Here is a 13,142-nt window from a genome sequence, read left to right on the forward strand (position 1 = left end):
CTTGGCTTGGCTTGTGTCGCTTGGTCCTTAACCAGGTCTCTGCTGGCTCGGTGGAAACTTCAGCGGTGTATTCTCTTTCCAGTGTCACGTTGTATGGGTCTTTCCTTACCTGCACGCTCCTAGAGAAATTGCAGGGTATTTACTGGATTTGGAAGTCTTGAATTAGTAATAAATCCTGTTAAGAGTCAACCATTCGTGCATAGACCATAGAAACTTTCGCTGTTTGGTTGTTGATTTGTGATGCTGTGAAATGAGCTGGTGAGTTTACCATGGTCGGCCACTGGTCTGTGCCATCACCGAGGTCACTGCACACCCATCTTCAGCAATCTTGGCAGAGATACCAAACATGGGCGGGTTTGCATGGATTATTGAAGATAGAGCAGTCACTGCTGGCTGCCCATCTAACAGAGCTCTGCGGGAAGATCTGACCTGTTCCGTTGGCCATGGAGAAGATCCCAGAGCTGTTCCGTGGTGTCCAAGAGCCACCGCTGGTCAAGTGGCCAACACAGAGCCATGCATGGAAGTGCAGAGCAAGGCCCCGAGGGACAGCTGGAGCGGGAATTAGCGGTTGCAGGGTCCTGTTCAGCTGCATCATTTTAACTCCAGACCTTATCCAGGTTCCCAAATGGTTTTCTAATCATAAGAGTGACTAAAAATGTAACTCGATTCTGTTGATAACTGATTTTTGGTGTTAGCCCTTGTTGACTTCCAGGTCAACCTGGAAGATGTCGCTACTACCCTTAAATATCTTGGCTAAAGCCAAACCTCTCCTCATGTTTTGTGCTCTGCTTCAAAAATACCTCTCAAAAAAGGATTTGCATGTTGAGGCCATGGAAAATATGTGATGGTTGAATAGAAACAGTTAAATCCTGCAGTTGCTCTCGCTGCCCTTGTACAGTAGCACGTGATGATCAACGCAGGCCATTTGGGGTAAGTCAAAATCAGAGCGTTGCTATTCTGGTTAGGCAACAGGTCGTGGTTTTGAAGAGATGTCTGTCCGGGCTCCGTCCGGACTGAGGACAGACGTTCAAAGTCCCCTCCTGCCCCAGCGCGAGCTCGGCCTCCGGCTCCGTCCTGCCTCCCGGCACCCTGGTGCGAGCGAAGGAGAAGCCCTGCGAGCTGGGGAGCAAGAGGGGAGAGCCTGGAGCCAAGGGGAGGGCAAGAACGGGAAGAAAGCGTTGAAGCAACGCGCGGGGATTCGGAGGAGCGAAGGAACGGCCTCACGGAGAGCTGCTCCTTGCTCTCAGGCAGAGCAGTTTAGTCAGATCTCTTGATTAAAAGCCAACGGTGCAGCTTTTCCCCACAAAGTTCATGTCAGTCGATGCGCTGCCCCCAGCCAAGGGGTTAGCGCTTTCCGGGAGCTGCTTTTCCGCAGGGTGGCCGAGCGTGCCGGCTTTGGGATGCGCTAGGAGCTGCCGCCTGTCCCGAGGCCGCCGGCATCACGGGAGGGGAGGGATGGTGGGAAGCCGAGAGCCCTCGGGAAGAGCCTTCCCGGGAAGAGCTGCAGAATTCCCCCGTTTCGGAGAAATCCCCCTCGCAGCTCAGCTCTCCCCTGTTCCACTCCGCTGCTCTTCATTTTGTTCTGACTGAACTTGCTCTGCTCTCTCCTCCCTCCGCGTTTTTTTCCCCTGCAATGAATTCTGTAGTTTTCTGATGATGGTTGAAGCGTTCTGTAAATAATTTTTGGCTTCTTCCTTTTTCAGTAAGTGCTGCACATATCCATTATTTAAAACCTGTTTCTAAATTGAGCTGCCTGCTACACTTTCCTAGTGCACTGACTGCAAATTTAAGGTTGTTGGATTTTTTTTTTTCTATAGTTGTGGATTTTGCGTTTGTTTCCTTCCAGTAAATATTTTCCAAGAACTGTCAATGCTTTCTTTGCTGTTGTGGCAGGTAATGAGCTTGCTGGCAGGAGACTTGCAGGGAGCCCTCACGAAAAGAGGAATGCAAAGTAATGAGTAGTAACTGTTTTGGCGGCATTCATCCCAATGTCATCACAAATGCATAATTGTGGGTTTGTGTGGTGCTTGGGGTGGGAATACACAAACATTATTAAATGCAGACTGGGGACTATTTCATATTTTTGTCTGCCATGGAAAGGAGGTTGGTTTAATTGCCTCTTGACAGAATATAAGCACCAACGTTGGTTTCTTTACTGTGGTTTTGGTGCCGAAGGCTGTTTACACAGTTGGGAAAGGGGGAATTTCTGCGTGTGCAGCTTTTTGCCATGCTGGAAACAAGGGCAGGTGGAAGGTGTTCCAGTCCTGGCCGTTGGCAGCCGGGCTCTGTGTTAGCACCTACAAAACGTGGCCGTGCAGAAAGCACTGCGGGGCTGGAAGAGCAGCCCGGAGCCCGCGCGGGGACGGCGGTTCCGCCGAGGACGCCGATGATGTTTCCATGACCTGCCTTGCGTTGCCTTTCTGGTTATCAGCAGAGCTTCTCCGCGAGGTCGAGCCCCTCCGAGCTCCTCGCACACATCTATTATCAACGGCACACGGGTATTGGCAGGTCCCTGCCCTCGGCGCCCGCGGCTCCGCGGCGTGCGCGCTCCGTGCGAGCAGAGCCGCGGGCGTCCCGCTCCGGCCTCGGCACGGAGCGCTCCCGGGAAGGGGCAGAAACGCGGCGTGCCAGTGGGAATTGCGGCTCCCGCCTCCCGAGACCGATGCCACAGGAGCTGCCGTGCTTAATTATCCACAGGGATTGCCCTGCACAGGGCAGGACGTGCTCCAAGGCCGGGTAGCAGGGCAGATTCCAGGGTCTCCCGAAAACCACTTGCCCTGGGAAGGAGCACATCCCGGCAGGCCGCAGGGAAGCTCGCTGCCTGGAATGGTGCTGAGCTGCTTCCCTCCTGCGGCTTCTGCGACGATCCAGCAAGAAGAGAGGGAGGTTCGAGGAGGGCGCAGGGATCCCCGGCAGAGATCCGGGGCGCGCCGCGGCGCCGAGCACTTCCCCCCTGTCGGAATTCCCGGCCATCCGCTCCCGAGCAGCTCCTGCAGCTCTGCCCCATGGTGGAAGGGAAGCAGCGGGAGGTGAGGAGCAGGATCCGAATCGACACCCGCTGCCCGCTACAGGAAAACAAATATATCGAGTCCCTACCACTCTAGTGCCCCTCAGGCAGCCAGTTTAATAGAAGTAGAGGCTGATTTAATACAGGTAAGTAAACACCTTAGACATCTTATAAAAACAGTTCTTAAATTTCATTATAAGGGAAACTTGCAGTTTTCCCTTGGTTACTTGCGCAGTGCTTCAGAGCATGCATTAGAAAATGTCAAAAACATCTAACATGTAAAGGCCTTTTTTTTCAGTCTGCTAAATCTCATTTTGTTGAACCTTTTGGCTTTATCTCTTCCTGCGTCTGCTGGTTTTAAGCTCTCCCCCTTATGTAGGTCACACTTTCACATTTTACGCTTGAGCCGCTGTCTTGGAGCTGTATCTCTTGTAGAATGAAATAACATATGATCTGTGTAGAAACAGCACTCTTTTTTTTCCTCCTCTCTCTGTAGTGGTACTACCAATTTCCCCATGCTTAATCCCGGGTTGGTTGGGTGTTGCTTGATTACTGCTCAACCGCAGCATTTTGGAGTTCTGTTACGTGATAGGATTGTTGCTCTGCAAGGTCTTTTAGTTAATTTTGAGATAAAATTGTAGCATACTAAAAAAAAAAAAAAAAGTCACAGAGTAGACAGCCAGCCCTGCTCTCAAACATAGAGAAGCTTCTCGGCTTACTGGGTAGCTTCAGGAAAACTGCAGTGCCCCTTATTTTTAAATATGCCAGCACTGGGAGAATAGCACTTGTAAAGTGTTGTTCTTTGAGTCGGCTGTGAAGTCCTTCCCGTTATTGTTGTGAGATTTGGCGAGATGACACGCAATTTGAACTTGTAAGAAAGCAAATTATTTTAAAGTTGATTTAATTTGCCTTTGACAGTGATTTTAGCTGTGACTGTGGCTGCTGTGAACACGTAAACCGTAGCCACTTGCAGACATGGAGCAATACAAAGAACCAAGTCTCCGTTTCGCTGAGGGACTCCCTGCCTAGCGGTAGAGCGTGAGACTTCACTATTGCAAGCCTGACCCAGCTCTGGATCCTTCCAAAGGGGTTTTTATTTTAATAAGTGTTCATTAAAAGCAACATCTGCTCAAGCCGGGCTTCTGCTTCCAGCAGGTCGAGGGAGGGGATCCTGCCCCTCTGCTCAGCCCTGGTGAGGCCACATCTGGAGTATTGTGTCCAGTTCTGGAGTATTGTGTCCAGTTCTGGAGTATTGTGTCCAGTTCTGGGCCCCACAGGACAAGAGGGATGTGGAGCTGCTGGAGAGAGTCCAGCGCAGGGCCACAAGGATGATCAGGGGCCTGGAACATCTGCCCTGTGAGGAGAGGCTGAGGGAGCTGGGCCTGTTCAGCTGGAGAAGAGAAGGCTGAGAGGGGACCTGAGCAGTGTCTAGAAGTACCTCAAGGGAGGCAGTGAGGAGGATGGGGCGGCCTCTTTTCACTGGTGGCCACCGACAGAACTAGAGGAAACGGCCCCAAACTGAAACACCAAAAGTTCCCCAGGAACTTAAGGAAAAATCCCTTCCCAGTGAGGGTGCCAGAGCCCTGGAACAGGCTGCCCAGAGAGGTTGTGGAGTCTCCTTCTCTGGAGATCTCCAAACCCGCTTGGACGCAGCCCTGTGCCACGTGCTCTAGGTGACCCTGCGTGTGCAGGGGTTGGACTGGGTGACCTCGAGAGGTCCCTGCCAACCTTCAGCATTCTGTGATTTCATGATTCTATGATTCTTAACAGCCTAATAGTGCTGTCCCCATGCAGCAGCGCACCAGGCCTGCTGCTCGGGGCCATCCCCTTCCCGGGAGACGATGCGGACGCAGGAGGAGGCGGATTCCTGCGCTCACCTTGCGTGAGAGCCAGCCTGCATCCAGACAGGTTTCCATGGTTCACTCTTGGTGTGTTGGCTCTGTTGCTCTCCTGCCTGGCAAACCCAGATTTCTGCAAATAGACAGTGCAAACGTGTGTGCGCTGGCTCTGCACGAAGGTCCTCGTGTCATGGGCCACAGCTGGTACTTGGGAAGGCCGTAAGAAACAGAGTAAGAGCCTTGTGCTGTCACACTCATCCATCTTCTTGCCCCTCTGATGGGCATTAACTGTGGACCTAAGTGTCTACGCTGAGTCCACGTCTCTGTTTAAAAGAAATATATCTTGGGTGCAAGATGTTCCAACTTGAGGAGTGTGGAACTTACTGGGACCACAAGGAGAATGCTCGAATCCTTGTCTGTGAAGGAAAAGCAGCCTTGCTGTTGTGGCTCCCAGGGGACGGGCTGTGTTTGCAGAAGCAACTGCTGAAGATTCACGCTGCGTGTGGAGGATTTCTGGAGGGGTTTTTCCATGCTTTTTAAAATATTTCACACTGGCAATGTTAGCAACTGGAGCTCAAGCTGCTGTTCCACGTGCCGTGACTGCGGCGCCACGGGCCACCGCACATCAGCAGGCACGGCAGAAGTTCCCGCATCCGTCACACGGGTCAGAGGAGAATCCCAGCTCCTGCAGCGGGACCCGGCGCATCCCGCTCTGAGCCAGGCCGGGAGCGTGGGGACGCGGCAGCCCTGCACGGAGCTCCCGCGGCCGCGTTGTCCTGGCGCGAGCTCCGGGCTCTCCTTCCCGGACCGGAGCCCTGGCCACGAGGAGCTGCCGGTGGCGGAGGATCCGCTCCGTCTGCTCGCATCTCCAGCGCAGCGTTAGCCCTCGACGCACTCCGGGGCAGCGCTGCCCGGCAGGAGGAAGGAGCCGACAGGAGCCTTACGGAACGCAGCCGGGGCGAGCGCGGAGCGCCGGGAAGGGCCCGTCCTGCGCCGGGAAGGGCCGATCCGTGGGGCTTTGCGCCGGCTCCTGCTCACCGAGGGCTTTGCCGTGTTCTCCCGGGGCGGTTTGGCTCCCGCAGCTCCGTTTCCATCGCTAACGTGGGTCCCTTTCCCAAGGCTTCGTCAGGCAGGGAGCTCTGACGCGGAGCGGGCTCTCCCGTTGCTTATTGCATGGGTGTTTGTGACAATAAAGCACCCAGCAGTTGTTCTTGCAGCAAATATGTTGACATTGGCAGTGGAGAAGCTTTTCCTTCGGGGTGACTCAGGTGGCATTTGGAGCGGGGATGGAGCTGGCTCCGTTACAGAACTGTCTTTTCCTGAGCACATCTAGACTCTTCTGTGCTTTTTGCTGTGCTTTTCCCATCACTCGTGTTTCCAGCATGTTCCATTACTGTGTCCTTTTAACGTTCTTGCAGGTCAGATGCCGGGGCCAGGTTCGATGCTCCCTGGGCAGCCCATGCCCGGCCGGATGATGCCAAGTGTGTCAGCCAACATCCATCCCGCCGGGAGCGGCCCCGCTCCGCCCGGCATGGCGCCCATGGCGGGAAACCTCATCGGACCGCGCATCCCTCTGGCAGCTCCCAACGGCCTGTGTGAGTGCAGCCCCGGCGCGAGGCTCCGAGCGCGGCGTTCCCGGCGCTGGGAACGGCAGCCTAGCCGAAACCCCCTTACGTGCTGGGAAACGAGATCCGTGCGTCTCGGCAGCCAAACATTGGTGCCAGAGGTGTGCTGGAAGCTTTAAGTGCTTGTCTCCCCTCTAGGCATCCAGGCGGATGCTATTGTCCTTTATTTTATTTATAACATCCCTTTTTTTATTTATAACGACTCTAAGGCTTTGTGCTCACCGTCAAAAACCTCTGTCAATCCGAAGTAATGCACACGGGGGTTCAATTAACTGTAGTTAAATCCCTAAATAGTTGAGATTGGAATACAATCCAGTTCAACGGTACCTTAGTGAACACCTCACGTTGTGCAATTCCAAAGGGGAAGCCCTAATTAGGAGGAAGCAAAGGGTCCGTAGGAATGTTCCTTGCGTGGTGTCAGCGCTCGCTGGTGTTGGCTCACGTCACCATGAGACGCCTGCTCTGAGGCTGTTTGTTCACACACGGCCTCTCTGCTCCTCTCGTGCTTTGGCTTTCCCTGGTTTTCGTGCCCTTTCCTCAGCCTCCACCACTGGGGATATCTTGTCAGGTTGTGTTTCCGCTTGCTCTTTTCCCCTACGTTGACTTCTCTTTCCACCCCCTATTAAACAGGTCGGTCATGTTCCATTAGCATCTCCTTTGTGTACACTGGAACTGGCCTTTTCCACCCCTCCCTCCTCTCCTCCTGCCGCAGCTCCAGAAGCCTCTGCTCCAACGTGTCTTTGCTGTTCGGAGTTGAAGTGCAGGCTCTGTTTATAAACCGTGTTGTTACTTGTGCTTTAAACGGGCAGGAGCCATAACCCGAGGGCTCCGGAGCGGGGGCCGAGCTCCAGGCTGGTTGATGCGGAGCTGCCCGAGTCGCCTGTTCCCTCGGCCGGGTGTTTTCCCTGCTCCCGGCCCAGCGTTTCCCTCTGTTTTCCCGCAGATCCCGCTCCCGCGCAGCCGCCGCCGCCAGCAGAAGGGGTGACCCCCCCTCCAGCGGGAGCCGCGCCGGCCTCGGCAGCTCCCTAAGCGCCGGCAAGGAGGGAAGGAAGGAAGGAAGGAAGGAACTTCTACAGCAGCACCGTGGCGACCAAAAACCCATTCCTCAGTTACCTCCTGTCCCCTCGGAGGCTCCCGCCTGCCCCCCGGCCGTGTGTGTGCACGGACACGCATGCACATACGTGTGCACACACATACATACACGTATAGGAGCCCGTGCACGGCTTCCCCCGCTCCGCCCTGCCCTTAGCGCGGCAGGAGCCGGCATCCCGGCGGGAAGCGTCGGGATGGAAGGTGCCGGCGGGACGCCCGCGCGCTCCGCTCGCCTTGGAGCCGCCTCCGCTCCTATGGCCTCAACCGTAAGTGGTTTGTGGGGCTGGAGCAGGTGCCGCCTTCACCCGTCGCTCCATCTTCTGGCTCTCCAGGCAGAGCCAGCAAAGCTCGGGCACCAAAGCAGCGATTTGGGCAGAAAAGGAGAACCCGGGCGTGCTGGAGCGCGGAGGGGGCAGCAACGCCGGCTCCATCCATACCCACACCTCCTCACTAGGGACAGGAGCTGAGTCCTGGGGCTGCCTCACTAACTTATTAAAGAAAATATTGATCCGGTGCGAAGGAAGCCAGGAGTGAATCAATTGGAATAAAACCACTCAACGGTAGGAGTTTTCTTGCTCCAGATTTTACTTTTTTTTTTTTTTTTTGTCTTCAAAGGTGGTAGTTGAACCTTCCCTCCAAGTAGTTTGGTACAGTAGCCAACTGAGGAAAAAAAAAAAAACAAAAACGTGATTTTTAGTCCCTCTTTTTGGAGCATATACTTTTTACTTTAAAAAAAAAAAAAAAAAAGAACAAAAAACAGAACAGTAGGTAGCGATGAAGGGGCTGGGCTGGGGTGGCGGGTGCCAGAACTACCTCCTGCAGCCACTGCCCCAACCCGCCGCCTGGGTGCGTTGGCAGCCGCAGGGGTCGGATCCGCCGCGGAGCTTCCCGAGCCCCTCCAGGGTGGCTCTGAGCGCCCGGCGCCCCGTGGGGACGAGGCCTGAGCGGGGGGACGCGTCCGACAGAACCGCGTCCAACGCGGCCCCAAAAGGAGCAGGGGAGGGCGGCCGGGAAGGGCGCGCGGGTCTTTGTGCGCGGGACCGCCGTGTCCCACGTCCCGCTCCCAGGATCCGCCGCGTCCCGCTCCCAGGATCTGCAGCACCCCATGGCCCCCGGGAACGCCGCGTCCCGCTCCCAGGATCCGCCGCGTCCCGCTCCCAGGATCCGCCACATCCCGCTCCCAGGAGCCGCAGCACCCCATGGCCCCCGGGAACGCCGCATCCCGCTCCCAGGATCCGCCACATCCCGCTCCCAGGATCCGCCACGGCTGCAGGCCGGAACCCGCTTTAGCAAAACCTCAGGTTGTTTTTAGCGTGATCAACTTCACAATATAAAGGATCCAGACGGAGACTTATTTTTTACTGTACTAGTGCTGATCCTACAGAGTACCTGAATTCTTGACACTGTTGTGTTTCTGTATAAATAATACACGTGCTGACTTTTTCATCTGATCCTCTGTATAGGGCCGGTTTTAATCCTGCGACACAGCCACCCGATTTTGTGAAATTAAAAAAGGTTTTTGTACAAAGCATGTGCCCGTTTGTCTGGAGTCTCTTTCCTCCCAATCTGGGCCATGCATTGGCTGAAAACGGTGGGTTTTGCCCCGCTTCGCACAAGCTCTGGGGAGCTGCCGTTGCCTCCTCGGCGCCGCCGCGCGGGAAGGACCCGCGTCCCTTCCGCTCGGGACAGCGCCGCAGGGAGCTCCGGATACCCCAGATCGGCCGGTCCAACCACCCGCCCCCTGCTCGCAGCTCTCCCCTGCGCTCCCGGCCACCGTTGCTGTTCTTCCTTTTACCCCTTGCAGACGTTTTGCCAGGACGGAGCAGAGGGCAGTTCCTCGTGGCAGCCTCGGAGCCGCTTCTCCTCTTCCGAAGCCTGGAAAAGCTTCGCAGGACCTGGAGCCTCCCAGTCCGTCCTGCAGTTCCTGACGTGCCGGCAGACGGAGGCTCCCTGCGGCGGTGCCGGTCGCTGGGAGCAGAGAGGGGGTCCCGGTGTGGCCGGGCACCGGCTCCTGCCCTGGGGACAGTCGGGTTCTCCCACCGCCGCCTGGCAGCGACGCCCTTCGCTCTTGCCCAAAACCGCAGGGTTTGGCCTCTTCGTGGCCCCGCTGCCCACGAGCGCTTGGTGGCAGAGGGGAGCCGGGAGCGGCGGCGGCTCCGCAGGGAAGCTCCGGCCCCTCTCCTTAATCCCGTGTTTTATTTTTAAAGCCGGGACTGGATCGCACCCGCGTGCGCTTGGGCATCACCCGCGGCCTCGCGGGGCCCCGGCGCCTCCGTCCGTCCGCCCGCAGCTCCGGGGCCCTGCGGCAGCGCCGGCCGCTTCCGCACGACCCCTTCCCAGGCCCCCCTTTCCCAGGCCCCGGCCCGTCCCCTTGGAAACGCGCGGGGCTCCGGGCGGCAGCGGAAGCGCCGGGAATGTTAAGCAGGTGCAGCCCCTCGCGGGCACCGGAGCCCGGGGTCCCCCTGCCGCGGCGCCCCGGCCCGCAGCTGCCACCCGCTGTCCTGGTGCCACCCCGGAGCTCGCTGTCACCCTGGATGCTGCTGTCACCCATCTCTGTGCTGTCACCCACCTCCATGCGGTCACTTGGTGTCCTGCTGTCACCCAGGACCTGTCTGTCACCCCAGATCCCAGCGTCCCGTCCCTCTTTGCTGTCAGCCTTCACCATGCTGTCCCCCGGTGTCCTACCACCACCCGGGACCCTGCTGTCACCCAGCACCCCATGAACACCCAGCTCCCTGCGGCCACCTTGCTGTCACCCAGTGTCCTGCTGTCACCCAGCACCCACCATCACCCACTGTCACCCCAAATCCCACCAGCACCCGGCCCTGTGCGTGGGGACCTGGGGGCTCCCCAGGTAAGGTGCCATCCGGGACGGTCAGAGCTCCCAGTGCTGTCGGATGGGACTCCCATGGGATGGGTCCTGGGTACCAACAGGGAATCCCAGGATGGGTCCTGGGTCCTGCTGGGGAATCCTGGGTTGGATCCCGCTGCCAGGGGGTCCCTAGGGGTCCCGGTGCGGGATGCCCGGAGCCCACGGGGACCGCGGGGCCGCAGGAGGGGCAGGGCGGGACCTGCGGACCGGGCTCCCGGTGCCGGTTCTGGAGCGGGGGCGGCAGGGCCGGGGCCGGCTCCCTGCGCCCGCGGTGGTGGGGGGGGGCCCTGCCCGGCTTCCCGGTCCCCGTTCCCGGGGCGGCGGCGCCTCCCGGTTGCCGATCCCGGGCTCGGGCTCGCGGCGGCGGCGGCGGCGGGCGGAGCCGCTCGGCCCGGCCCCCGGCCCGGCCCGGCCCCCCGGCGCGGCGGCGGCGGCGGCGGGAGCGCGGGGCGCGGGCGGAGCCGGTGCCGGTGCCGCTGGCGGCGGCGGTGCCGCAGCTCCGTCCATGCCGCCATGGCCCCCGCGGCTCCTCGGCCCCGCGCCGCCCTCGCGCTGCTCCTGGCGCTCGCCGCCCTCGGCCCCGCCGCGCCCGGTGCGTACGGGGGGGATCGGGGGGGACCGTGGCGCGGGGGGGGCGGCGGGACGGGGCTCCGCGGCGCCCGGCCCCGCATCCAGCCCCGGCCCGGGGGGCGGCGGCGGGGGCGGCCCGGGGGGCTCCGCGTTCCCCGCAGCGGAGCCCGCGCGGGGGGGCGCTCGGGCGGGCGGGGGTCGGGCCGGGGCTGTCGGTGGCTGCGGTTGTTCCCGGGCGGCTGTTGCGGGCGGGGCGGGAGGGGGGGAGGGTCCTCGTGCCCCCCGGGCGCCCCCTGAGCCTCCTCGTGCCCCGCAGCCTCCACGTGGGCTCCCCGCGCCGCCAGCGAGGCCGCGGGCCGGGCCCGCGCGGGCGGCGGCAGCAGCAGCCCCCGGCCGCCCCTCGGCGCCACCGATGCCCCCGCGGGCGCCGCCAACGTCACCGGGCCCGAGAGCGCCCGGCTAGAGCCCCCCGGGGCCGCCCGCGCCGCCCCGCAGCCCCCCGCGCTGCCGGAGCCCGCGGCGTCACCGCAGCCCGCGCCGTGTCCGGGCTGCCCCGGCGAGGCCGCCGCGGAGGCCGGCAGCGGGGAGCCGTCCCCGCCACCCGCCGCGGGCGCCGTCGAGGGGCTCCCAACCGGCGGCCCCGGCACCGACCCGGCCGCCGTCCCCACGCCGGGGCCGCCCCGCGGCTGGGAGCCCCTGGAGCCGTGGGCGGCCGCGGCCAGCGCGGCCCCTGAGGCCGGCGGCTCCGCGCGGGCCCGGCCGGACGCGGCGGCGCCCGGAGCCCCCGGCACGGCCGGGCCGTCGCCCGCCGGCCGGACGGTGGCCGAAATCCTCGACGTCGACTACTACGAGCTGTTCGAGGGGGCCGAGGGGGCGGCGGGCGCGGGGCGGGCGGCCGCCACGCCGTGGGCGCTGCGCGAGCTCTACGACGACTTCACGCCCTTCGACGAGGCCGACTTCTACCCCACCACCTCCTTCTACACCGACGGCGACGAGGAGGCCGACGAGGACGACCTGGACGCCGAGGAGGACGAGGACGAGGAGGACGACGAGGCCGGGGGGCTGGAGGACGAGAACGGCACGCGGGCGCCCACCCCGGCGGCGCCCGGCGTCCCCACGGCGCCGCACGAGCCCCGGCCCACGGGGCGCCGCGACGCGGCCCCGCTGCCGCCCGCCCCGGAGCGCGCGGTGCCGGCGCCCGCGGCCGGGCCGGACAACGGCAGCGCCGAGTGCCGCAGCGGCTACGCGCGCCACAACGGCTCCTGCCGCTCCCTCTGCGACCTCGTGCCCGGCTACTGCCACAACGGCGGCCAGTGCTACGTGGTGGAGAGTCTCGGCGCCTTCTGCAGGTGAGCGCGGCACCGCGCGCGCCGGGGGTTCCCTCGGCCTCCGCCTGTTCCCGGCCCCCCCGGCGGCGCCGCCGCCGCGGCAGGAATTAGGTCAGGGCCGGCCCCGCTAATCGGCCGCGGCAGATTGTGGCCGGGAGCGGCGGCGCCTGCGCGGGGCCGACGGGCCGGGCGCTCACGGCCGCCCCGCGCAGGTGCAACACGCAGGCCTACACGTGGCACAAGGGCCCGCGCTGCGAGGCCGTCGTCACCGACTTCCAGGTGCTGTGCGTGGCCGTGGGCTCGGCCGCCCTGGTGCTGCTGCTGCTCTTCATGCTCACCGTCTTCTTCGCCAAGAAGCTCTACCTGCTCAAGACGGAGAACAGCAAACTGCGCAAGACCAAGTGAGCGGCGCCCGCGCGGCCCCGGCGCCGCAGACCCCGCGCGCGCCGCTCACGGCCCCGCTGTCCCCCCCGCAGATACCGCAGCCCGTCCGAGCTCCACAACGACAACTTCTCGCTGTCCACCATCGCCGAGGGCTCCCACCCCAACGTAAGGTCCCGCGGCCGCGGCGCCCGCGGCGCCCGCGCGCGCCGGCTCCTCACGCGCCGCCCCCGTGTCCCGCAGGACGACGGCGGCTCCAAGGCGCCGGAGCCGCCGCAGCCCGGCGCCCGGAAGGAGGAGGAGGACGAGGCCTTCGTGCCCGGCGCCCCCTCGCCCAAGCGCCCGCCCGCCAAAGCGGAGCCCGACGGCGCCGGCACCAACTGCCTCCCCAACAACCTGGCGTAGCCCCCGCTCCGAACCGCCCCCACC

At 61.8% G+C, this 13,142-nt stretch overlaps 2 protein-coding genes across 3 annotated transcripts in view; both read left to right on the top strand.

The window, feature by feature from the left end:
- SMARCC1 (SWI/SNF related BAF chromatin remodeling complex subunit C1) overlaps window positions 1-7,499 on the top strand; it is a 72,315-nt gene extending 64,816 nt beyond the window's left edge. For both annotated transcript variants that reach the window (XM_088528927.1, XM_088528928.1), the window contains 2 exons: window positions 6,264-6,440; window positions 7,414-7,499. In XM_088528927.1, the coding sequence (XP_088385053.1) occupies window positions 6,264-6,440; window positions 7,414-7,499 (263 nt within the window). The remainder of the gene's footprint in view (window positions 1-6,263; window positions 6,441-7,413) is intronic.
- Window positions 7,500-10,947: 3,448 nt separating this feature from the next.
- Window positions 10,948-13,142, top strand: CSPG5 (chondroitin sulfate proteoglycan 5). Its single transcript, XM_088528939.1, has 7 exons — window positions 10,948-11,011; window positions 11,321-11,361; window positions 11,500-11,708; window positions 11,763-12,353; window positions 12,545-12,733; window positions 12,809-12,881; window positions 12,957-13,142. Exons 1-7 carry the CDS (start codon window positions 10,948-10,950, stop codon window positions 13,116-13,118), a joined length of 1,329 nt encoding a protein of 442 aa, XP_088385065.1. The 3' UTR covers window positions 13,119-13,142.

The sequence above is a fragment of the Tinamus guttatus genome, unplaced genomic scaffold (assembly GCF_059628265.1).
Source record: "Tinamus guttatus ecotype Peru unplaced genomic scaffold, ASM5962826v1 Tinamus_guttatus_pri_ptg000317l, whole genome shotgun sequence".
NCBI lineage: Eukaryota > Metazoa > Chordata > Aves > Tinamiformes > Tinamidae > Tinamus > Tinamus guttatus.